The sequence below is a fragment of the Vitis vinifera genome, chromosome 2 (assembly GCF_030704535.1).
Source record: "Vitis vinifera cultivar Pinot Noir 40024 chromosome 2, ASM3070453v1".
Taxonomy (NCBI): Eukaryota; Viridiplantae; Streptophyta; class Magnoliopsida; order Vitales; family Vitaceae; genus Vitis; species Vitis vinifera.
In genome coordinates this window covers 8,006,986-8,033,610 of record NC_081806.1, presented here as the reverse complement: position 1 = coordinate 8,033,610, position 26,625 = coordinate 8,006,986, and the positions used below count along the sequence as shown (strand labels likewise).

The 26,625-nt window shown below is 31.8% G+C and overlaps 2 protein-coding genes, 1 long non-coding RNA gene and 2 other non-coding genes across 5 annotated transcripts; 3 read left to right on the top strand and 2 right to left on the bottom strand.

The window, feature by feature from the left end:
- Nucleotides 1-260: 260 nt before the first annotated feature.
- LOC132254855 (uncharacterized) lies at nucleotides 261-1,195 on the bottom strand. The gene is made up of 2 exons (XM_059741508.1): nucleotides 993-1,195; nucleotides 261-854 (listed from the first exon to the last, which is right to left on the bottom strand). The coding sequence occupies exons 1-2, from the start codon at nucleotides 1,141-1,143 to the stop codon at nucleotides 652-654; spliced, it is 354 nt and encodes a 117-aa protein (XP_059597491.1). The 5' UTR covers nucleotides 1,144-1,195; the 3' UTR covers nucleotides 261-651.
- Nucleotides 1,196-9,509: 8,314 nt separating this feature from the next.
- On the top strand, nucleotides 9,510-9,705 carry LOC132253349 (U2 spliceosomal RNA). Its single transcript, XR_009465206.1, has one exon. It is a non-coding gene; the product is annotated as a U2 spliceosomal RNA (small nuclear RNA).
- A 1,487-nt stretch (nucleotides 9,706-11,192) lies between these two features.
- Nucleotides 11,193-11,388, top strand: LOC132253346 (U2 spliceosomal RNA). Its single transcript, XR_009465204.1, has one exon. It is a non-coding gene; the product is annotated as a U2 spliceosomal RNA (small nuclear RNA).
- A 9,296-nt stretch (nucleotides 11,389-20,684) lies between these two features.
- LOC100264287 (calcium-binding protein PBP1) lies at nucleotides 20,685-21,560 on the top strand. The gene is made up of 2 exons (XM_002281907.5): nucleotides 20,685-20,829; nucleotides 20,959-21,560. Exon 2 carries the CDS (start codon nucleotides 20,978-20,980, stop codon nucleotides 21,338-21,340), a length of 363 nt encoding a protein of 120 aa, XP_002281943.1. The 5' UTR covers nucleotides 20,685-20,829; nucleotides 20,959-20,977; the 3' UTR covers nucleotides 21,341-21,560.
- Nucleotides 21,561-22,244: 684 nt separating this feature from the next.
- LOC104882432 (uncharacterized) lies at nucleotides 22,245-25,122 on the bottom strand. Its single transcript, XR_788137.3, has 4 exons — nucleotides 23,169-25,122; nucleotides 23,035-23,091; nucleotides 22,522-22,643; nucleotides 22,245-22,438 (listed from the first exon to the last, which is right to left on the bottom strand). It is a non-coding gene; the product is annotated as an uncharacterized LOC104882432 (long non-coding RNA).
- Between the last annotated feature and the right edge of the window lie 1,503 nt (nucleotides 25,123-26,625).

The window sequence follows — 26,625 nt, the reverse complement described above, 5'->3', positions numbered from 1 at the left end:
AAGTATTCATCCTCCAAATGAATACCTTTTGACAGCAATGCTGAACTGGGTGTGAGATATTGTGAACACATATCTTCTAATTTTTTTTTTATTTTGACAATTAAAAAATAGAAAAAAACAGATTAAAAAATATTTTTGAGTTGTTTTCATTTCTTTTTTAAGAATTATTTTAAAAATAATTATATAAATATAAAAAAATAATTTAAAATAAACCATTACATATAAAAGTTAGTTTTAAAAAATATTTAAACACATAAAAATAAATTAATAACATTTCAAGTTCTGAAAGAAACTTTTATCCCACAAGATTGGCAGTAGTCTCTCTAGATCTTCATATCGATTGACATCTGATTGTGGTTACATCTAGCAGTTCTTTGAAGTTTGAACCATATGTATAAAAATAACAAACATGAAGAACAATGGGAAAATTTGAGCGTGGACAGCTACCTAAACACATTAGCCAGGGAATGCCCAAGTAAATTTATTTATTTATTTATTCTACAGTGACTGAATATGAATACTGGGAATTGACTCTTCTGTTGCTAAAAATTGCTGCAACATGAGACATGGTGATTGGGTAAATGCTACCCAGAATAGGTTAAGACATGGTGAGAGGCCTGGGGCTATGAAGATTTTCTTGCATTTTATGGACTAGGAAATTGGGGAGTCCATAGAACCGATTGATCGAGTAAATCCCACCCAAAATAGCAGCCTAGAGGTGGTACATGGCGCAGAATGCAGTGGCGCCGAGAATCTGAACTGCAGAAACTTGGAAATGAAGAAATGGAGAGATTTGATCGTGAAGGTGATGAAGCCATTGCGGATGTTTCTTGCCATGTTCCCATGTAGTTGTACTGCAAATTTGCATTCAGAGAGTGTATCAGTACAAGCCACTAATATTATATGACAAAAAATGTGGGTTATGGCAGTAATTAACATTATTTAGAATGAAGACAAAGTTGATAGCAACCAAGCTCCCTGCTGACACTTACTGAATGTGTCTCTCATTTCTCCCTCCAAAGCTCCTGAAAACCCACACAAGCATAAGCCTACAATCACACCCACAAACAGCACTAGAAAAGCATAGAAGCACATAGCCTTGAGCTCCATCTTGAATGGCTTCTGGCACTCTTTTTGTTCCATCTTTTCCTTCTCTCTCTGGCTTTCCAAACAGGTATGATGAAAAGCCCCTACATACACTCCTATTTATAGGTCCTGAGAATTGGATATCAAACTCCCAGTCAACTCCCCGAGTCTTGCACCACACCCCTATCCAGCTACGTCTTTGAATTCTCTCAAATTTTTCCCTTACCAGGACCTGTTCCACACCGTATTAGCGGTATGGTCTTGTGGGTATTGGAAATTATGTGATGGTTCATACCTGAGTAATATGCCAAACATGCCCCACATGAAGTAGGTCTGAGATCCTACGGTTGAGATTGTTGGCATTTATTGAGGAGATGGAGGATGAAATTGGTCGAATTCTGTACAGTCTTGACGTGTGGAAGAAGGCGGATCAATAATAATCAACCAGCCTTGGAGAACAATTCAACACGCCTTTATAAACGATGGAAAGGGTAGAATTATTAAGCCTTGCTCGTCAATTAAACTTAATTTAATCCCATATTTCATCTATTACCATTATTTTAATGCTTTCATGTTCCTAAAATATGGGATTTTGAAAAAAATACATATATATACAAAAATTTTAAAAAATATTTATTAAAACATAAAACTTTTAAAAATATTTTTAAAATTATGAATATTTTTAAAAATTCAATTAAAAATTATCTTTTAAAAAGATAATTTGTATTGAATTTTGTAATTATTTTTTGAACTCGTAGATTTGAAAACATTTTTTACAATTGGTGTATTTTTTTCTTTCAAAAATCCCCTATTATACCTTGCCTAATTGTTATTGTGAGTCTTTTCTGGCAAAGGTTGATTTGGTCTCCCACGTTAAATAGAATCTTTAAAAGTTAAATGGATGCATTTGTAAAGGGAGTCTACATGGGAGTTATTTTGTGGATTTTAATAATAAGATAAGATATTTTATAATAGATGAAATTACTTTTTGAATGAATAAAAGTATATTTTATAATAAGCCAAATTAATTTTTGAATTAATGATTTTTTTATTACAACCTTACAAAACTTTGAGATTTGATGGTTTTTCATACTCATCAATTGAATATTGAAAAATCTTAGAAATTTAAGATTCATTTACTCAAATTCAAAATGACATCATAAATTGAATTACTGTGAAACTAAAGTTTTATTAATCTTAATTTTGATAATAATAAAATAAGATTTGAAACTAATGATTATATTTAAAGTGTGATTAGGCAAGAAGATTTCCAAAGTGGTAATTATAAAGACAAAATCAAGCCAAAAGAAAATCAATGAGAAAAAGAAAACTTCAAAGAGAAGTGTTTTTCAAGACTTAAACTTCATGGGATATCTTTGTAAGGTTGTTGGTACACTAGCTTTTTCATGCATTATATTATTTATTTATGCACCAAAATCATCTAAAAGTTATTTTATTTTAAATTAGATAATTTCATGTTTTTAATTAAAATCTTGTGTCAAATGCTTTCCAAACTTATTTAAAAAGTTTTAAGTTGAAAAAAATGGTTGTTGAATAAAAAACAACTCAATCGATTGAACTAGATCAGGAACCGGTCAACCTGTTTAACTCAACCAATCAAGAGATGCAAAAACCTTCTCTCTTTTCCAGAACATTTATTCAACTTGTCGAGGGGTGGTTAAGGTCCAATGGTCACATGTCATGCATTAAATGCTAACGACTAGTGAACCATTCAAACGGGAACTCAATTGGATGAACTCTCAATGACTTGTTTGGTTTTTTTTCTCTATAAAAATGCTACAATCTTCATTGTTTTGAGAGCGTAACCTTCTTAAACTTTTCTTGAATATATTTGAGCTTTAGGAGAGTATTTTTTTAGTGCACCTTATTGTAGAACTTGCATATCATTAGTGCACCAGTAAATCATAGTTTTTCTTATACATTTGAATTTAAAGTTTTATATTTGGTTTTTGTAAGCATATTTCTTATCCTTATTTATAAATATTTGAGAGGAAAAATCTAAGTGTGATGTATCACTTAGGGATTTTCAAGTGTAGGTATTACTTGAGGGGTTGTTCAAAAGTGAGATATCTCTTAAGAGTTGTAAAGGGTGCTTGGAGTCAAAAGTCCAAAAGGATTGATTAGAATCACAATCTAATTGTATTGCTTAAAGGTTTGGATTAGAAACCTTGAATTAGTGAAATATCAAGTTTTGGATTGAAGCTAGAGAAGAGTAGACGTAGGTCGGGTTGTGTCGAACTACTATAAAAATCTTGTGTTTGCATTATCATTTTCCTACTCTTTTACTTTATATGCAATTGTTTTTATATATATATTTTTTATATATTTGCATATGTCTTTTGCATTCACACAATTTAAATTTGTGAAAAAAGACAATCACTCTATTCACCCACCCTCTAGGATGATTACCTTATGTTGGATTAGTCAAATTTTCTAATAACTTGTAATGAAGAATTGTTTTACCTAATTTTACTTAAAGTGCGATAAACATAACTATAAATTTTATTGTGAAAAACCACGACAAAAAAATAATAATAGCTAGAAAAGAATAGAAGAATGAAAATAAAAATGCACAAAACACACAATGATTTACCAACATAAAGTTTCAATTACAAAAAAAAAAAAAAGAGTCTCACTTTTTTTTTATTTATCAAAATCTCTTTCTATATTTTTTCCTAATTATATAGGAACATTCTATATGAAAAATTAATTGTATAATCTTCAAAAATGTTTATTCCTAACAGAATGTTTCCTTTATAATAGGAAATCTCCTTCCAATAATATTTTCTTCCAAACTACTTTCCAATTTACTCAAAAAAGATCTTTTCTAACAATTTTCAATAAAACATTTTCATTTTTTTTTTGTGTTATATTTGATTCTTGAAAAGTATTGGAAAATGATTTTCTTGGGGTTGTATTATTAAAAATATCAAAAAATAAAATATAATCAAAAATATTTTTAAATTATTTAGTATTTATATTAAAAAAATAAAATAAGTAAAATGAGTTTGAAATAATATAAAAAATAATAATTTATGGACTTTGAATCTATTTTTTATTTTTCGTTATTTTTTATTTTTTTCTTTTTATATTGTTCTTCACATTTTCCGAGAACCACATAGCCTTGATATTTGTAAACTCTTCTGAATTGCAATATGATGAAGATTTAAATTTGTGAATAAAACATCATTAACCTTATAAAGTTACAAACGAGATATCATTTTGTAAAGAATTTACTTACGAGGTAGCCATTGTTTTTGTTATCAACATCAACATCATTTTGTAGGTCTCTCAAATCTTGGTTGCCATTACCATTTACTCTTATTGAATCACAATTGGTTTTAAGATAAAATGATCAAAACCCGATTCAAGAAATGATATATGATGACGAATTGCACTAAGCTTTAAGCTCTATTGCTCGATTATTTTCTTTTTCATATTTATGTTGTCATTATTGTTGGAGACCCTTTTGCTTCGTTTAAGATATTAACTGCCAAAAAATATTTTTTCTTATTTCTTTGGAGTTGAGATATGGATGTTGATTTTGGGAATTTAACAATATTGCTTCTGTTTTGTGTGGAAGGTTATTCAACAGAGTCCACTGTAAACTCCTTTGAGATATTGACCTTTCATCATCATCATCATCATCATCATCATCACTTCAATAATTTTATTGAGGGGTCATCTTTACTATAAAGATTTCTTTACCATATAAACAAAGAAAGAAAACAACTAAGAGTGTGGGAATGGGCTCTCTGTTGTTCTGCAATCATTGAATAGCTCATGCTGATTGCTTGGGCTATGAAATTTCTCTGGAAATTGGATTACTAAATTGGTGAATCCAAAAAGGTGATTGATCGGGTAAAGCCCACCCAAAATTGCAACTTAGACACTGTAGAAGATGCAGAGTGTAGAGGCCTTGAGAATCTGAACTGCATACACTTGGAAATGAAAGAACTGGGAGATTTCACCCCTGAAGTAATAAAACCATAGTGAATGCTTCTTCCAATATTTCCAGGTAGTTGTACTTGTACTGCACATTCACAGTTGAAATTCATGTATTAGTAGAGAGCACCACCATGTTGCAAAAACGAGGTTGACTATTATGGTAAATTAATGACAGCCAAGCTCCTCACTGGTATTGAAACTATAGAGAACAAAGACAATATGCACTTTACCTAATGCCCCCCCAAATGGGTCTTTCTTTTCTCCCTCCAGACCTCCGGGAAACCCATACAAGGATAGGCCAACAATGGCACTCACAAACAGCCCTGGAAGGGCATTCAGACACAGAGCCTTGCACCCCATTCTGAGTAACTTCTTGGCTTTTGGTTCTGTTTCTGGCTTTCCTACCTGTTTTCTCCATGTACCCTTCGCCCCAAGGCATAGATTCGATTGTTGTTTGAGTCTTGGAGACGTAAAGCGTGTGGAGCAAGGTGGAAGATTAAAACCCAACCCAAAACATTGTTGTTTGACTTTTTTTAACATAACCCAAGGTAGATTAAATAAGCTCCTAAAAGGAGGGCTAATTAATTATTAGCTATTGATAAATTAATATATTATTTATTAATTTATCAATAAATAAATATTTATTTATTTAGAGAATATTAATGGGTTATTTAAAAAAAGTAGAGATATTTTCTGTGTTGAAAAAAGGATAGTGTTTTAGTCTTCCGATAGTAAATAAAAATTTTAAAACATTTTGAATGGTTATTTTCTCAAAACTAGAGCCCAAAGAATGCAGGTGAGAGGCTAAGGGGGAAAGGATATGGGTTGGGTTGTGAGGTTGGGTTGGGCAGATTGTTGCTTGATTTTAGGCTGGGCTTTGTTGAAGGGTTTGGTTTCAACTTTGAATCGGTGATTATGGGCCCAATTATGTGCGGGTTCTTCTTTAGGGCCAGGCAACGACCTAGATGAGGCGATCCCGTTTCATGTACCCGTCTAGAGAATATAATTTAAAGAATATATCAAACCCCCTTGAAAAATTTAGCAAATACACGTGAAAATTCAATGTTTTCAAAATTGGACCGATTAGTGAATCAAACATGTTCATTGGTCATGTTTCAATCGTGATAGAAGTATGATATTACAAATATAAAATGTGAAGACATCGGCTCAAAAGATGAAGTTGATGAACTAATTAAAATTTTTAAGGAAACTTAGAGGATTTAAATAAAGGCTTATAATCATTTTTAATAAAAGTTTACTTAACAACTATGTTTGGTTCTCCAAAAGTATGATGAAAAGAAGATAAAAAGAAAAAATAGAAGAAAGAAATAATAAAAGAAAAAAACTTAAATTAGTAAATTATTTCTATATCTCATTTCAAATTCACTTATTTTAACCCTTTTATATAAAGTTTAAATAATTTTAAAATTTATAAGTTGCTAATTAATTTTAATTATATTTGATTTATTTTTTTCAAATAATAAACAAATATAAGAAAATTATTTTTTTAATATCATTTTTCATTAGTAGTTTTTGAAAACCGAACATAACCAATATGCTTTGATTTTGGATAACTTCTTTCACTCTTTTGACTTATCTCTTAAAGTCTTAAGAAACATATTAGTATAATTATTTCATTCCATAATTTTTTTTTTAATGTATGTAGCACTAGCAATTCCTTTATCATTAGTCTTAGGTGATGTTTATTTTTTGGTTGAATCGAAAAAAATCAAAATATTTGATTTTTTCTAATCAGTTAAAAATAACATGTTAATATTAACTAACACAATTAAACCGAACCTTTTGATAATAAGTTTATTTCAGTTACGTTAGTTGACATCAATAAATTACTTTTAACTAAATAGAAAAAGTTAAAAAATCAAATATTTTGACTTTTTCTATTTAATAAAAAAGCAAATATCAAATTAGTCTTAAAAGGTGATGCTCTTATTATTTTTTCATTATCATTTTTATCTATTTTAACTTTTGAAGGGAGAATGGATCCTATAATGATATTATCATTGGTCTTGTATTCTTTACAATTTTTTTAAGTTATTGTTGATAACCTTGAATGTATAACTAAGAAATTTATTTTCCTTAATGCTATGTTTCGTTCCAAAAAATTTGAGAGAAAATGCAAGGGAAAATAGTATGAAGAAAAAAAAATGAAGGAAAAAAAAATTTAAAGTCAATAAATTATATTTATATGTTTCTTAAAACTCATTTAACTTATTTTTTTCCATTATATTTATTCTAAACATCTGTGGAACATTACTTAAATACCATAATCTTTGTAATGCCTTTCTACATATTCACCATCCAAAAGTTTTATAATTTGATCATCTTGCTCAAGATTAATGTGATGTTTGTTTTTTTTTTTAACTTTTTATTGAAAGCAACTTGTTTTAAGATTTCATATAATTTGCTTTTTAACTTTTTGTTGATTTATTACTTTTTTGTTTTTTTGACTTTTTGTTGGTTTATTAATTATTTCTTAAATTTTTTTATTGAATATAAAAAGTTAAAATATTTGATTTTTTTAATGTTAAAAGTAAATCACTATAATTAAAGTAAACCTATTGGATTTTTTTTTTTACTTTTTAATGTTTAATACTGTTAAACACTATTTAATTTTAATTTTAAATTCTATTTAAAAGTTTAGAAAAAAAAAATTGAGACTACGGAAAAACTTTAAGTCACCTTTAATGAAAATTTACATTTTCACTATTTATTATAAATTCTCTTGGTGATACATGGATATTTTAGACATGTATTAGAAAATTTTAAAATATTAGGAATTAGAGAGATTTTATTTATTTGAAGATCCTCAAGAATTTTTTCACAATGATTTATATTTTATATTGTATAATAGTTTATAATATATTTATTTGTAAGATATTTTATCATATTAAACTGATTTTTTTTAACTTTATTTAATATTATCAAGTAAAAAGGTATTTTATGAAATAATAATCTAAATTAAGAAAAAACTATTTTTAAATAGATAAAGATAAAATTAATTTATAAAAATTGGAGTTCATTTTTTTTTTAAATTAGTGAATCAAAACCCACATTTCCCATGAAGCTGTCTACATAGGATTGACTCATAATTCAAGGTGATAAAATTTAATATAATTTGTCAATTGTGGTATAACCCATTTTGGATTGAGTAAATCGTGTTTGAGTCAAATTCATGTGCATAACATGTTTAAGAAATAAGTAGTTTTTGAGTTAAACTACATAACACGAATTTCGCTCGAATTGATCCATTTAATAACCGTATTGATTAGCCTAATTATAATTCTAAATTATTTAACTTACATTTGACTCATTTTAAATTCACTTTTAGATAGATAAGTCGATTGAATAATAAATATATCTGATCGAGATTTTAATTATATAAACTTATATATGATTTAGTTTGGCTTGATTATTAAATAAAAGAATTTGACAATTAATTGAGTTATATATATTGTTACTTGTTTAATAGTTAAGTCGTATTTTGATTTATATTTTTAAGCTGATTATTATTCGTGTTATGTTTGAATCGACATATTTAATAGAATGTTTGAACTTTGACATAACACGAACATGACTTACCAACATAAATTGTCACTCCTTTCCATAAAAATCATAAAAGGAAATTTGAATTAGACATTTGTTTAGTACAATGGATCAAACCAAACAATTTGATTTGGATATTAAAATATTGATAAAACCTTTAGGGACTGTTTGGAAATGTTTTCAAAAACGGTTAAAAAAATAGTTTTTACGAATTGTTTTTAAAAAATAGTTTTATATTGTTTTCTAGAATAAATCTCTATTAGAGAACTTAAAATATTTTCGAGATATTTTCTATATTCCCAAATATTTTTTTTAAATAAATTTTATATTTAATACTTTATTTTTAATTATTTTTCATATTTGTTCTTTTTTAAAAAAAATATATATATTTTAAAAACAAGTGAAAACAATTAAAATATGTTCTCAAAACATTTTATTTTATTTTTTTCAACAGGTAATATTGTTTTATATTCCAAAAAAAATATACAAATTAAAAAAAAAATGAAAAAGAGTTTGATGCTTTGATCTTATACCAATGCTAGTTTTATTTCCCAAATTTGGTCCTAGACCGTAATTTATGCCTTTTTTTTTTTTTTTTTTTAATCACGTGGGAATAAAAATCATATTTTTCGACTTGAAATGTAGCGGATATGATGCTTCTTTTATGACTTTGGTAAGCAACACCGTGCCACAAAAACGTTACATGCTGAAATGCATATATCTATATGTTTTCTTTATCAAATAAATGGAACTTTCGATGTTCAATGTGGCTTCTATTCCGTTCAGCTCCATATTACACATGTCGGAACTGACAATCCCACATCGCTACTATATGAGATGAAGTTGCAAGCCACATGATATAAAAAGAAGATGAAGAGACGGATCTAAGCATACCTTTCTCGGCCTTTTGGCTAAGATCAAGTGTAGTATCTGTTCTTATCAGTTTAATATCTGATACGTGGGACATCGTCCCACATGATATTAAATTAATTTTTTTAGGGGAAGGGCCCATCACAATAGCTTGCTATTGGGGTCCTTGAGCGTCGCCCTTGCGTTGCACTACTGCTTGGGCCCGGCGCACCCCTCCAACTTCTAGTTTTATGTTTGGTTTTCTGAGACTAATGTTAATGAATGGTGTAAGACAAGACCATAGAAGGATGGCCGTATTTGAGAGTTGGGTTTCTTCATTGTAGTGGATGCCGTAGTTGAGGTTTGTTCTGTTATTATGGAATTAGTTTTTACCAGTTTTCTTGGAGGAAGTTATTGGAAATGGCAAAGCCCGTCTAGTCTGTGGGTTGTGAGGGGAAAGGTTTGTGGGGTTTGGTGGCAGAGGAATGTAGATTGAATGGTGAGATCAAGGCATGAGTAAGATTGAGATTTTTGGAGTGTTTGGCTCAGTGGTTAGTTGGAACCTCCGAGATGGGACTTGCGAGTGTGGGGAATTTTTGGTGGGGCTGTAGAAGGTAACCTGGAGAATTGCTGTTGGGTACAATGGGCCGAAAAGAGAGATGATGGAATCGTTCAATTGAAATCCAAGGAGAATGGCAGCTACATTAACGTGGAGTATAGAGAAAAGTAAATTGAATTTGTCAATAGAGCTCAAGTGCAGAAAAATGTTCGATGAAGATGATGATGATTTGTCCATGCCGGACGGCAGTGTTTCCAGTAGAAGTATTCATCCCCAAATGAATACCTTTTGACAACAATGCTGAATTGGGTGTGAGATATTGTGAATGACTTATCTTCTAATTTTTTATCTTTTAGAGTAAATAAATAAGAAATCGTGTTTGAAAATTTTTAAAAAAATAGAAAAAACATATTAAAGAATATTTTTAAGTTGTTTTCACTAATTTTTTAAGAATTATTTAAAAAAATAATTATATAAATATGAAAAAATAATTAAAAATAAACAATTACATATAAAAGCTAGTTTTAAAAAATATTTAAAAACATAAAAATAAGTTAATATCATATCAAATTCTGAAAGAAACTTTTATCCTACAAGATATCATATTTACCATTTTCTTTTTCAATTTTACAACAAAATTTCAATTATTTTTTTCTATTTTTCTGTGTTGATCATATTAGATGCATTTAGTTGTGAATTTACTCCTGATTCAGTGCTATAAAGATCAAGTGTCCATTATTGGACCTGCTACAATCTTGAATTGAGCTCTTAATTTTCCCTTTTTGGATAATGCATTGAGAAGTAGTCTTACCAAGACAATGGTGAAATCTGTTGAGCTATTATTTGAACTTAATTCCGAATCAGCTGCAGAAGTTACAAGAGCTGAGTGACTCCAAGTAACGTTGGCAGTGACTGATAAGATGGACTGAAGCGGTCAAGGTTTCAGGGTCTGGGGTCCTGAGATGGGCCCAGAGCCAGCAGTCCATTAAAGTTGGATTAGTCGAAGAATGCTTAATAGGAATTAATTTGAATTATTGGTGTGTCTCTATCTAGGCTTCTAGTTCTAGCTTAGTCATGCCGGAACCGACAATCCCACATTGCTTGTGTATGAGATGAAGCTGCAAAGGACATGTTATAAAATAAAGACGAAGAGACATTGAGAAGCATACCTTTCTCGGCCTTTTGGCTAAGATCAAGTGTAGTATCTGTTCTTATCAGTTTAATATCTGATACGTGGGACATCGTCCCACATGATATTAAATTTATTTTTTTAGGGGGAGGTCTCACCACAATAGCTTGCTATTGGAGTCCTCGCGCGTCGCCCTGGCGTTGCACTACTGCCTGGGCCTGGCGTACCCCTCCAATATCTTGTCTCAAACGTTGTTTATCAATACAGAAAATGTAAAAGTTAATTGGAAAAATTGTCTCTAACCCAATTTCTCTTTTAAAATTGGGTGTTCGGGGGTGGTGAGGATCTCGGGGATGGCATAGACTGTTTCTTTTTCCATGTTTCCTTTTCTGATCCTGCCTAGGTACAATATATCCGTTGCTGTTTGGCATCCACAACAATCCATCTTCTGAGCACACAGTCGTCTCTTTCTTGCTTCTCTGGTGTAAAGCCACCCCTTGTAGTTTTATGTCCAATTGCTTTTCCTTTCAGGGATATGGTCTTATTACATGACAATTTGATCTGAAATTGATGCAGCCCAAATGGACTGTTGTGCTACCTAATATGTTTCAGAATGAGTATATTGACACTGCACCTTACATGTCCTGTTTGCCCTTTTCTTTGTCACCACAAACTCTATATAAGAGGTCAATTTTTGGTCCTCTTATCCGATGGCTTGCAAGAGTATTTTAAGCAATCAGGAAGTGGTTTGTCAGGTTTAGAGGTTTATGGAGAGGTTTCTGGATGTGGAGACCCTCCAGAATGCCTTATTGAGGAGCTGTTTCCCAGGCAACCAAGAAATCTGGTAATTTCCTCACCTTGTTATTTCTTCTGTACATTATATTTTTCAGTTGTCATATATACATATTTCTCATTGAGCTCATATGTAACATGGAGAAGCAAACTTAACATTGAAATATGCATTAGTTGAAAATTTGTGGGATGCATTCTTGACTATAGGACTGATATTGGGAATGCTTACTGGATTGAGTAGATAACCCGGACAATCTGGCATTGTTCATTACTTTCTGGTCTGGCCTTATAACTTCGGTTGGTTACATGTGTGCCTAGTTACCATCCATTCAATTTTTTCTAAGTTATGTTGACTGTCTGTTTAGTTGTTAAGTGAATTATGTTTTTACATCCCTTTCACATGTAGTTTTGGTGGTTTTGTGGAGAGATTTGATACTCTCTCCTCTTTTCTTTATTATCTTTTCTTCAAGCTATTGTTGAAGTGGATCTGGTATCTTTGGTTTCACCTCAGTTACAACAATCTTGGCCCCATCATAGGCCTAATCACACTACTCTTATCCTTACTCCATATTCATACATTTATTGTTTCAAATGTGCGTTTTCAGCAAATCTAAATATCTAACATGGTTCATCATCAAATCCATCCAAATGATTGGTTTGAATTTAAACTCAAAAATCCATATCAAGCTCTTTCCTAGTTCTAATAAATAAAAAGCAATCTGAGTTGACTTTTTTATGAGTAACAAATATTAAAGGAATCAACTTAGCTCAAGTGAAGAAAACCCGCTATACCAAGTGTTCTATTATTCAATGTCTCTTCTCCTTATTTCAAACTAACACCTCTAGTACTGTTGAGGGCTGCTTTTTGTACCTGCAGCCCCCACACTTCCACTGCCTTGGAGGTAAGCTCTGTATTTGACACTTGGTAGAGGCCTTGCCTTTGTCACTCTCTTCAAGCCTTCTCTTCACCTCTTTCTTCCTCAGAGCCCCTCCCTACCCCTCCTTTAGGGCTATGCCTCGAGTCCCCCTCTTCTAGTATATTGGACTCCAAGGGGAGCAAATTGGCTTTAGTAGAACAAAGGATAAGTTGTTAAATTTTACATATTTACCTTTATTAATGTTAAGCAATGAGGTTATAAGAGAGAAATATTCAAAAAAGGAACTAATGGTTGTAATATAGGTTAATAAAAAGTCTTTTTGAAATAAAAGCAAAACATTATTTTGAATTCAGAAAAAATATTGACTTTAAGTAGTATTACTAAATTATTTTGTTGAACATACTTAAATTAAGCTATTAACTCCCCTTGAGGCTAAGGAAAGAGGGTCCTGGGAAGTGTGAAAGAGCCTTATTGAGGGTAAGGAGTACTATATTGAGCCTTCAAAGACTACACTCGAAAAAATGGGGCTTGAGGGAAGAGGGCAAGCCCCTAGGTGAGAGCATAGAAGGAACCAAGTGATGGGCATGGGAGAGAAGGGTGGGGAAGTGACCTCTGGACCCGAGGAAGGGCAAAAAGGTCCTAGTATTAGCATTAGCCTAGAGCAAAAATGTTAATATTATCCTCATTCATTGTCTTTGGCCAGTTTTATTTGTTTGCCCTATACCATGGAAATAGAGAACAGTTTTGGCATGTAGAGAATGAGTGCTAATCTAAACCTTTTTTTTTTTCTAGCCCTTAAACGTACCCATGTTTCTTACACAATTATATTTATGCTGTAACTTGACATGTAGTTGGTTAAAGTTGATGGCAGAACTGATGCAATCGGGCAGTTTTGAATTATCATCTTGTACATAGGGAATCCTAATAGATCACCCCCATTACTTTCCTCTTATCTCTGCAATGATGAAAAGTGCTGGTACTTCGGTGTTCCTTAGACCTCCTAAATATGTTTGTTACAGAGAAAAACTCCCCTTTTGTGCTGCTGGAAAACCTCCCCTCTAAGGGCCTGAACCTTCATAATAAAGATCTAGAAGGAAACTACTTTATACTCTTTCAAAGTGCTAATAATCTAAATTTCAAGTTCATCTCAGGATTGCTCCCTCGTTTCTTCTCTAGGTCCTTGGTATCAGCTTGCTCTGCAATCTTAGCAATCAACAAGGACTCTTCCAATCCTTATTTCATGTTTGTATATTTCTTGTTTCAAAGATGCACATTGGCCAATCTAAATTTCTAACATGATTCATCATCTAATCAATCCAAATGGTGGATTTGAATTTTATACTCAAAATCCAAGTTCAGTTTGCTCCCAAGTCCTAATATATAAAAGCAATATAAATTAACTATTTTAAAACAAATATTAGAGGAAGCAACCCACCTCAAGTAGAAAGCACCTCCATATACTTGACTGGTTTATAATTGCTTGACATATTAGTATTCCATTGTTCAATGCCTTTATCTCCTTAGTTTATGGTTGTCAACAACTGAATAACAACAAAAATAAGAAAAAAGAAGCAAACTTACAGTAACCATAATATTCATACATTTACTCCCTAAGCCTTTGAAATATAGACATGATGGCTACAATCTAAATGAGTTGGAATGGTTCATTGCAAAGTATTGCTTCCAAGACTTGAAGTGTTAGAGAATCTTCAATCTGTTTGGATAATTTGCAGAGTCAAGTTGTTGGATTTTTAAGCATGTAAGAAGAAAATAAACGAGAAAAAGCAAGCAAAAACAAAAATGGTATATTATTTTGTGATGTAGGATGGAAAGACATGACAAACAAAAAGAGAAAGTTGAACAACAATGATGATGAGCAATTTGTATTTTCTATATGTATATTATTTTGCTTCATTCTAATTTTGCCCTGTTCTCTCCTTCCATGTTCATGTTTCTGTTCAGTATAATTACTGATAAATTTATTTAAGAACCTGGTTAAATTAAAGTATGTAGGTGAAACTTTGGGGATTCAGAGCCCATTGTGCATTGGTTAAATTAGTGAAATTCTAGCTCTCCACCAATATCTTATTATTGTTAATTATCATATTGTTGAGGCTCTGTTTGTGTTCAAGAACACAACACTATTTGTCATGCATACACATATGTATAATCAGACAGAAAGCAACATGAAAATGTGAGTTCAATTTTTACTGATAGATCAGGACAATCAAAATGTTCAGCTTATCGACCACTTGATTAACAATATAAAGAATATCCATGCTTGAGTTCCAAATACTGGGAATTGACTTTGTTACCAACAACAGCAATATCCATGCTTGAGTTCCAAATACTGGGAATTGACTCTGTTACCCACAACAGCAATATCCATGCTTGAGTTCCAAATACTGGGAATCAACTCTGCTACCAACAACGGATGTAGTATGTCAACATAGGATTCATACTGAGATCAAGTGCTGAGTTTTTTTGGTGACTCAAGTCAAATCACGTGGGCAGGTTGGTTGTCACAACTGCCTGGCTTTTAAAGGTAGGTGAGCTTAATTCCACAGATATTATTATATAGGAGAGATTGATTGGGTAAATGCTAACCAGAACAGGTTAGGCAATGTGGAAGCCACATATTGGGGCTGTCAAAATTTTTGTTTAGCTGGATTACGAAATTGGGGAGTCCATAGAACTGATTGATCGAGTAAATCCCACCCAAAAGAGCAGCCTAGACGTGGCAGAGGACGCAGAATGCAGTGGTGATGAGAATCTGAACTGCATGCACTTGCCAATGAAGAAATGGAGAGATTTGATCACCAAGGTGATGAAACCATTGTGAATTCTTCTTGCCATGTTGCCTCGTAGTTGTACTGCACATTTACATTTAAAAGTATATTAGTATGAGGCACCAATATGTGAGAAAAACAATGTGAATTACAATGGTAGTTAAACATTGTTCAATGCTAGCATGCACTTACCAAATGGGTGTGGAAACCCATACAAGCATAAGCCTACAATCACACTCACAAACAACAATAGAAGAGCACGGAGACACATAGCCTTGCACCCCATCCTGCATAACTTTTGGCACTCTTTTCCTTTCATCTTTGGCTTCTCTTTTGTTTTTTTTTTTTTGGCTGTCCTACGAGTTTTGAGCAGCCCATGCACCCTCCTGCTATTTTTAGGTTCTGAAATTTGGATTTCAAACAATTCAAGTCAACTCTCTGATTCTTGCTCAACACCCTTCTTAACTTCCTTTAGAATTTTCTCTGGCTAAGACCTTTTCCACCCTATATCAAGTGTGTGGCCCTGTGGGAAATGGAATTGTGGGATGCTCATACCTGCCCATATGTATCAAACATGCTCCCAGATGAAGTAGGTCTGAGATAGTAGGGTTGGGAACTTTGGATCAAGCGGGTCATAGGTGGGAGTTGGACCCAAAATTCTAATGGTGTGGTTGGCTAGAAATTCATACCAAGACTTGAGATTGATGATTGTTTAGTTTGTAGTGGTGTATTGACAATGATGCAACCCTTGCCCACAAGATGATTCCCTTATCCGAAGTATAAAGCTGTCCCATATGGTTTATTTATTAATGAAACTGGTGAGAGTCTATGCGAGACTTGAGCGTGTGGAGAAAGGTGGATGTAGAGTTATGAACTTGTGTTTAGGGTTGGAAAATGGGCATTGTCAACATGCCTTGTCAAGCCTTCCTCACCATTCAAACTGAATTTATTTGATTGCTTTTCATATTACTATCTTTACCTAGTTCTTAAAATGGGTTTTTTTTCTAAAGAAAATAAAAATGTTTGACATATTTTAAAGTAACCCAAGAGAGATAGAATAAAGGGTTGGTTTGATTGGGCTCCTTTCTCATTGTGTTATATGGGCTTCTCTATAGTTTTCAAGGCCCAATGGGCCATTTATAATTTGTATATGTTAAAAGGCTTACCATATGTTTGGTAACGTTTTTCAAAACAATTCTGATTTCTTACTTATTTTCAACAATAAAATTTTTGAAAACTTAAATATAAAAAATGGTTTTTTTGGCGTATCCTTTGAGTGTTTTATATATTATACATAACGTAAAATTTTTCAAAATATCATTTTATTTTCAATTATGGCTTAAAATATTATTAAAAAATATATATTTTTTATTATTATAATTTTTTTAATCCTATATATAAAGGTTAAATAATTTAAAAATATTTAAGTTTTTAATTATTTTTTATTTTTTATATTCTTGATAATAAAACCAAACATAGAAAGTAATTTTTCTTAATGTTTTTATTTTTAGTTTTTCAATATTTTCCAAGAAATTAAACACAACCTTAAAAATAAAACAAGTATTGACATTATGATTAGTTCCTAAAAAACACCAAAGGGAAAAATACGAAGAAAAGAATTATATGAATGAAGATATTATGTTTTTTTATATTAAAAAATAGTAATAACTTTTACATAAAAAATTTAAAAAAAATGTTTTCAAATAAATTTTTTATTCTTCATCCTTAAAATGAATATCCGTCTTTGCCACTGTGCCTTATCCATAAAATGTATTTTTGTCTCTACTGCTCTACCTAGATATATAATAAAACCTAGAGGGAGACTTTTTAGTGTCATCCCAAGGTCCCATTGATAGCATGAGATGGGGCTGTCATCCTATGGGCCAGGCTGTGCTGGGTTGGGGTGGGCTTTGGGTTGGGTTAGGTGGAGTTGGGGATTGATAATCCAACTTAATTTTAATAAAGAGTTTAAAATTTTAAACAAATTTAAATTCACATAAATGATTCCTATTCATTGTATATTTGAGAATTAACATTATAATAGGACTTTGCCTAAAAGCCTGGACTGACTTGGGGTGAAAATTGGGCCTGAACTGGAGATACAATTGTGGGCTGATTCTGCCTTGGAATCTGGACGGATCTTTGCGACTGAATAGGTTTCATGTCATGTGAATAGTTTCATGGGTACTGAGGTGGTGTTTGTTTTTTGACTGAATAGAAAAAACCAAATATTTTAGCTTTTTCTATTAAGCTAAAAATACCTTATTGATTCCTTAAATCTGACTTCATGCATGCAAGTTGAAGTGTACAAGTTTCATGTCTCCATCCTCCGTCCGTCCGATTATAATCCACCATGTTTATGCTTTATTAAATTTATTTATCTCCTGCCCAAGTTTCATTATGGTATTTATTGATTAATTAATTGTATATCAAAATTTCTTCAACTTGTTTACCAAAGATTATGGGTATATGAGGTTAGAGGAAAAAAACGGTAGATATATAAATTTAGAAGGGAGACCACGACTATAGCCGTATAAGGGCTTGGAGGGGAAGGGGGATCGTGGATATGTCGGCTTAAAGAGGTGTTATGGCTTTTCACCGTAGCTATATTTTTTATAAGTAGCTTGACCCTCAAATCAATTTTTGATTTACAAGTGGTTTATAGACTTATTAGTCAAATAAGATTTTTCTCCCTTATTTTATTTACACTTTAAAAATAAATAAAATAAGTTACTACTTCATTTTTATAAAAATTAATTTTTATAATAAAGATTAGAAATGTTTGCAAAGAATGCGGCTCGACATCTTGTAAGTTAGGATTGATTTCTAAAAAATATTTAAAGAAAATATTAAGTTGGTTCCTAATTTTTTTTTTCTTATGGTTATTTTTTTCATATTTTATTTTCAAATTTTCTTATAACCAAACATAGAAGTAAACAAGGAAATTTTCAATTTTTTTTCCAAGACTTGAAATATTTAGAGGTTCTATTTAATGTATTTGTTGAAAATTTTGAGAACCACATTTTTGAGTGTTGGTTGATTATCATTCAACATTCTCATAAAATGAAAACATTTGGTTTCAAGCATGGATGAAGTTAATTTTAGGAAATATTTTTAACTTAAAAAATGGTTTTGACAAAAAGGAAAATTAAATATTTGAAAAAATTTAAAAAAACACTTTAAAATTTTGAAAAATGATTTGCTGTATTAAAAAATTGCTTATAGCATTTTCGGGAGAAGTACTTGACATATGATTCTTCTAAAAACACTTTCAAAAAAAATACTTTGAACAAAAATAATACCAAATAAAAAAAATGTCACAATTCCATCTTAGAATCGAGACTTACAATCAGAAAAAAATTAAAATTAAAATTAAAAAGACCATTTAAACTTTCATAAACGCCTCAGAAATATAAGTCTAATTGAGTACCTTTGGGTCCATTCATGCCCATAAGAATCAGGCATGTACAAGCCTCGGTTGGACCACATTGATGTATATATATATATATTAAATTTTTCTTAAAAACTTATAAAAAAATTAAAAAAAAAAAAAAAACATGAGAAAAAGACAACATAAAAAATAAATAAAAAATCATATTCACAATAAATTATAAAATTTGATAATTTCAAGAATAGATTAAGACCATTGGTATAAGCAATATTCCAAGATTATTAGCATCATTTGGTATGGATAATATTCCGAAATTAATGTCTTTTATTCTATTTCTCCCGGCATCGTCAGAAGTTATCCGTCACCTCCGCCATTTAGGGTACTTTGAATCACGTGTGTAACTCAACCATTATTTTAAGCCTCACAATGAGTATTTCCGCCCACTTTTACCAATACATAACTATTACTCATGTGATTAAATTCTACCATTCTTATCACATGTTTCTATATACAAGTAAATATAAATTTTGATTGTATCGTAAAAATAAAAAAAATGTTTGTTTTATTTGGTTTTTTAGAAGTTCGAGAAAAAAAATCTAATGTATAAATATATAATTTTTCTTTATAAATAATTATCGTTTTTGTGGGTTTCTATAGTTGTTTACCTTTTAGTCATCTGCATCCATTGTCATTTGCTTCTATGACTCTCTCGTTTGGATGAAAACGTGAAGATGAATTGTTAGTTTGCTTGAGGCTCACATCCTTCATGCACCAACAGTTTCAAAATTGTCATACTATTTTGAAAATCACTTTTAAAATTTTAAAGAACAAGTTGATTGATTTTTGAATAATTATTTAATAAATGATTGTTCAAAAAATAATATTTTTGTTTGGTATAATGTAATATAAAACAAAACATTTTTTTTAGTTATATCTAGATTCTTCTTTAAAATATCAAGTCCCACCCAATAAAAACATAAATTAAATACATTTAATTTTTATTTTTCTTCTCATATTCAAACTTTAACACTTAATCGCTCATCTTGTCAAAGAGTGATACTTTGCCCCCCGTCCCACTTGTTAACGAATAGTCATACGGACATCTATCAAAATAGAAAAAATCAATAATAGTGATTGTCATATTTTGAAGCCGTCTAAAAAATTTTACTTCAAAATGAATTCTACCTAAGTTCAAATCGGTACATAAAAACAATACCTTTATTATTTATAGTTTATAGGATAAAATATTGAATTTTAAATGTGAGGGGCAAAGCGTAAAATTGAAAAAAATAAATTGAGGGGTAAAGTAGTCAAAATATTACACACTGGAATTAGAAATATTTCTACCCTTGAGTTGGGAATGTACCATGTGGGGTATGACAGGAAGTAATGCCTTGTCTTCCATATTGTTTATAGGGAATGTTGCCCATGAATCACTAAAGAAATAAAAGTGGAATTATCTTACAAGATTAGTCCGGCAGCTCTTTGCATTGATTAACAAAAAAACAATGGTTTAGAAATCCAAGATGAAGGGTTATTTAATTTTTATATTTTCATATTCTAATATTTATCCCCATTAAAAAAATAAGAAAGCATAGAACCAAACAGGCTGTTTTGTCTTACACGATGTGTTTTTTCCGGGCATCCCACAAGCTATTGTCGTACCTTTCTTCACCAGGATGGTCCTTTATGGTTCTGCATTATCATTTCCTTTTATATTTCCAATAAAATTCAAGCTAATATTTTTTAACAGTATTGATTCCATGCAGCTTCCTAGAAGGAAGCTGGCACTGAAAGGTGGAAGAAGCTCACCGCCATCATAGGTGTGTTCTTGTCCATCTCTACAGAATTGTACCCTTTATTAATGCTCCCTCTCCCCCCACTTGCCCTTATTTAATCCCCCCCTTTCTCTCACTTTTCATCATCTCCTCATTTCCAACAATCACTCTCAGATCCTGCTATAAGGTAGAAATGGAGGTTGAGGGGGGAGTGCAGTTTGAGGACTACTTCCCTTCTATGATGGAGGGGTCGGGCGCTGAGGGCTTCATTATAGAGCTCTGCAATGGGTTTCACCTGCTCATGGACGTGGAGAAAGGGCTTATCACTTTTGAGAGCTTGAAGAGGAGTGCTTTGCTGTTGGGGTTGCAGGACATGGGAGATGATGAGATTGTGTCTATGTTGAGTGAGGGCGATTTGGATGGAGATGGGGCTCTCAACCAGATGGAGTTCTGCATTCTCATGATGAGACTGAGTCCGGGTTTACTGGATGAACCCAAGCAGTGGGTGGAGGAAATGTATATACATGAACCAGATGAAGAAGCTCTATGGTTTTAGTTAGCTATGGTGTTCAATGTTTATGCCGCCTTCTTTCATATCTTTTAGATTTCATCCTCTTCTTGATGTGGTGTAGTCACTGGATAATAGAATAATCATGGTAGAGTTGCTTGGATTTTCTTTTCTATCAATTATTTTCAGTTAGATTGAAGTCGATCGACTCAGAATATTGTCAATTTGTTATATGCAACAAAATCAATTTCAATGGTTATCTGGGAAACCTGTTCCTATCCAAGAAAGTGTCTAATTTCCTAGAACTTTTGGGGAAACTTGAACGACATTGTGATGGAAATTTCCAGTTTACAAGAACTCTCCCTTCTGTCAATGTTCATTTTGAATGATTGGATAAGTTGCAGCAAGGACTCTCCCTTCTGTTAGTGTTCATCTTGAATGATTGGGTAAGTTGCAAATTCACATCATGTGATTTTGAAGGAAGGAAAAGCATTAATGGATGAAATCATTTTCTCATGGAATTGTGAATCTACAGGGAGATCTAGATTGAATTTTTTGGCATTTTTTTAAAAGCATGGATATCAATATAGAAACATACGACAAGTGTTAAATAATGCATAATGCTGTTGTAGATGACAAAGAGACAGGAGAAATCTGAATATTAAATCAAGCATAATGTAACATATGGATGATAATTTACCCCGTAAACTAATCATATCAAATGAGAAGAACAAGTAGGGAGCCAAGGAGAAGTTATGGTCCAAGATATAAAAACAACAACAGAATTGTGGTCCAAAGCAGAAGGCAAGACTCAGAAGAGAGACTAGCTAAGCTAAGAGACACCTAACAAGTGACGACAACAATGAGACACTGACATGGATTTTGATGTCTCAACAAAGCTTAGCTTTTATTTAGTTTTTTCTTTTATGCCCTTCTCTGTATACAAATATTATTTTGCAAATCATAATTGTTTTTTATTATCTTCAAAATATTCTGAGTAACGGGAGGGACGAGAGTGTCTTACATGGAGATGCGATGAACAACAAAGCAACTAGAATACCACTAGCTACCGCAGAAGGACCATCATGGACAGTTGTTGAGTCAGCACCCAGTTGATACTTGATAGATTGTAGAAGCCACCCCCACCTGTATTTATTTGGATGAATTATGCAGAATACTTGGAACTTCAACAAGGCAACAAACTTGATGGGAAAAGGTGCTTTATTTACCAGATACATAAAGCAACTCAGTTTCCTGGTGTTGAGACTCTGTTGCTTAAAATTGGCTTGGTTGTATATGCCACATTTGTCAAAATGATTCGTACCATTCTTTGGAAATAACCTCTGTGTTGCTTCAAAGACAAATACGTATCATAATGAGTATCCCCACTTGATATTCTTCAGATTTAAATAGATCAAGACTCTAAGCTTTAGCTCCATCTACAAACTTAAACTCAGGTTACTGGTCTCATATTTTTTAAAATGATTTAATCTTCATCAGCCCCTTCAGGTTACCCGTCTCGTAATGATGATTCTAGCCCCCTGACATTATTTCATGGGGTTTGCAGACAGACAGCAAATGATGCAGAAATTTCAAATTAGTTATTGACCAATCAGGTTATTTTGTGAATAATCCTTGTGGGAGCCACAGAACAATGAATCAAACTATGTTTATACCTGGAACTATAGCATTCATGGGCACTTCTTAGGATTATATGCTCAATTAAATATTAGAATGATTACCTGTTATCTGCTAAGGCCTGAATTCTCCTTCATTGTGGAAAATCTCAAAGTCTCATACTGCAGTGGTGGATTTGAATTTTAGTTCAACCAACCATGAAGTTTGAACTAACAAGATAATGATCTGTGAGTCTTACCTCTGCTCACTTGTACAAGGGCTTGATGCCTTTTCTCAACCATAGAATTAGCATGTGATTGGTCCTGCATAATAGCCCAAGTACATGTTAGCAAAAGATTGATCAATATTAGTCTAATTGTTGTGAACTCATCTTAGGTCACATCAGGATATTTTGATCAGCGGGGCATTTTGTAAGAGCAATAAAGAGAGGCAGCCAATATTTCTAATGCTTGTGGCATAGGGTCTAATATATACCAAAAATATCATGCTTCTTCCTACTAATATTTGCTCTAATTCTGAGATGTTAATATTGCAGCTGTCTGTCCATCTTCTTTCATCAGTTTAGTGCAACAAAAACACTCTAGGGGCCCTGAAAACTTCATAGTAATAATTACTGTGTTGTTTCCAAAAATCATGTATGATCCTCTGGTTATGTCCTAAAGATAAATAGAACAGTCCTGAAAAAGTAAGCCAAGGAGTGAGGCAGCCATTCAATAATTTCTGAGCACTGAATCTCCATTCTATGTTTCACTTTTTCTTTCAAACAAAAGGCACATTTTTTTAATTTATGTAGTAGTAGTCAAGAACAAGAAGCCCACTGTTGCTCAAGCAAACCTCGTAGCAGTTACTGTGTTCTTTCCAAAAATCATGTATGATTCTCTGTGCATGTCCTAAAGATAATAGAACAGTCCTGAAAAAGTAAGCCAAGGAGTGAGGCAGCCATTCAATGATTTCTGAGCACTGCATCTCCATGCTATGTCTCACTTTTTCTTCAACCAAAAGGCACATTTTCCTTTTTTTTTGGTAGCAATCAAGAACAAGAAGTGCATTGTTGCTCAAGCAAACCCACCAATAATTGTCATCCAAGAAACAGCTTTCCTCTTTCAATAGTCCACAAAACAAACAACACTATTCTCACATATCGTTCAGCCCTACAATAACCTGCAATTTTGCTGATCTAAGTTTTTGGATTGGGCTTTGACTATCTCATCCAAAAACCAATTGGTGTTCAATGAGGGTAGGCTAAGCCTTTTACGACATTCGACCACTATCATTTGTATGACCCATCCCAGGCTTGAAACCAATCAATGTCCAGTCAGGTAGGTTAAACCTTTTATTGCATTTCATCAACAACATTTGGGTGACCCATACTTGCACCCCAACAATCCCTCTCCTGAGATGATGTTCCCGTGGCTCAAAACCATGACCCTGGCTCTGGCATCAATTATTGGATTGAGCTTTAACCATTTCATATAAAAACCAATCAGTCTCCTGTGAGCAAAGGCTAAGCCTCTTATGGCATTCGAATACTATCATTTGGGTGACCCACACTCTAGCTTAAGAGCTGCATTGTTGCACCCCAACACAAGTAACCACTCTGATATCCTCCATTCCAGCATGCTCTACATACCCTGCAACGATAGCTTTCTTCAGTTCCTCATTACTGAACAATCCAACAACCATTGGATTCCAAAAAACAACATTACTCTCTGGAATCGCAGGGAACCATTCCCCCACCCCATCCATCCTCCCTGTATTCACTAATCCACAAAGCATGAAGTCCACAAGACATTCTGCACAAGGATCACTCCATTTCTCCCATTGCACATAACCTGACAAAATGGTGCTATAATTCAAAGTATATCTCTTAGGCATGATATCGAAGACCACCCACAATCCAAATCATGGATGAGACCATTTTCTGAGACACTGGAAAGCAATGAAGTCCATCCAAAGGCCTAATAATGGAGTCTCTATTGGACATTTCGTCGAGCATGTCTCGTCTTTGGTTGAAGTGGCATTGGGTGAGGCATTCGAGGATTTGGGAATCATAAAATCTAAAATTTGAGTAATGGGTTACAGATGATATGATTTGGGGTTGAAGCTGTCAACATAGTAGAGGATTGATTAGGGTTTTTACCAAAAAAAATTATGAATTCTCTAGCAACAAAAGGCGGGCATATTTGTTGAGAAGGATAATTTCAACCCGGAAGAAAATTTTCAATTAATGTGGCTTGGACAAGAAAATGGGCTTGGGCTTTATGCCTAAAGTTCAAGTTAGAGCCCAGCCCAGTTCACAATATGATTCATATCTTGACAGTTGGGCCAAAGTTTTGCAGCTTTTCTTCTTCTTCAATTATTTCCATGCTTGTCATATTAATTAAAAATCTTGGAAAATTTGAGAGAAATTTAAAAGAAAGAAGATAGAAAAGAAAAATAAAAAGAAAAAAGGCAAAAGAAAAATAAAGATAAATTTAAAATTAATATATTATTTTTATTTGTTTATTCAAAACTCATTTTATTTATTTATTTATTTATTTTTATATTTTTTATGATAAAATGGAAAAAATTATTTTCCTTAATATCCTTTTGTTCTTCTCTGTAATAAAGTTTTTAAGTAATAAAACATATTAAAATATTAAAAATGAAAAGCATGGTATGTTTTATTTACCATTACATAATGAAAACAAAAGTGGCTAGCTTTCAAAGTCATCTTTTTGGAAAAACAGTCTTAACATAAATTATTCATATTTTAATTACTATTTTGAATTTTTTTTATATGGATGTTGATTTTAAAGGAGACAATAATTTGGTTGATAACTGTTTTCCAAAACAATTTTGAAAAACAGTTTTTGATAATTATTCTCTAAATTTTATAGAATAAAAGTCTGTTTAGAAACCTTAAATTATATCATTTATTTTTTAAAATAGTTTTCAAAAAATAAGTGAAAACGACATAAAATAATTAAAAGATATTTTCTAAAAACAACATCTCTTTTATTTTGAGAACAGTTTTTGGTTATCAAAAGTATTTTTTTATATTTTTTGTTTTAGAGAACAAAAAATTATTCTAAAAAACAGTTCCCAAACAGACTAAACATCTTTTATATCTTAATATAAACTCATATTTTTTATTTCAATATATGACTTATATAGAATTCTCGATAATTTTGTAACCACCCATTAGAGATTTGTAGAGGATTACAAAAAAATACAAATGTGACATTAGAAATACATTTATGGACTACCAGACAATTTATAAATCATTATTTCATTTGGACATGAATGTGACATTGGAAATGCATTTATGGACTACCAACAATTTATAAATCATTACTTCAAAGAAAGGAATGTGACATTGGAAATGCATTTATGAACTACCAACAATTTATAAATCATTATTGAGTTCAAATATTCTTTAAATTTTCAAAATTATTAACACCATCGGTTTAAGTGATATTCTAATATCATTATCCTTTAGTTTCTCCTTTGTCTTTTTTTAATACTCTTACCATAAATTATCAAGATTATTTTGTCTTTTTCTCACCCATATCTCATTACAATCTTCTAAGAACACACTTTTGGATAACACGTGTCTAATCAAACTATTATTTTAAACCTCCCCCATAGGATTCTTATTACCACCAATTTGATCATTCGAGGATTCTTATTATATGATAAGATTTACAAAATTA

What these genes read in the sequence shown, in the direction of transcription:
- LOC100264287 (XM_002281907.5), top strand. Translation starts at nt 20,978, where the DNA reads ATGGAGGTTGAGGGGGGAGTGCAGTTTGAGGACTACTTCCCTTCTATG.
- LOC132254855 (XM_059741508.1), bottom strand. Translation starts at nt 1,143, where the DNA reads ATGGAACAAAAAGAGTGCCAGAAGCCATTCAAGATGGAGCTCAAGGCT. An exon ending in AGAAATGAGAGACACATTCA is followed by an intron (nt 855 to 992) that starts GTAAGTGTCAGC and finishes GCAAATTTGCAG; the next exon opens with TACAACTACATGGGAACATG.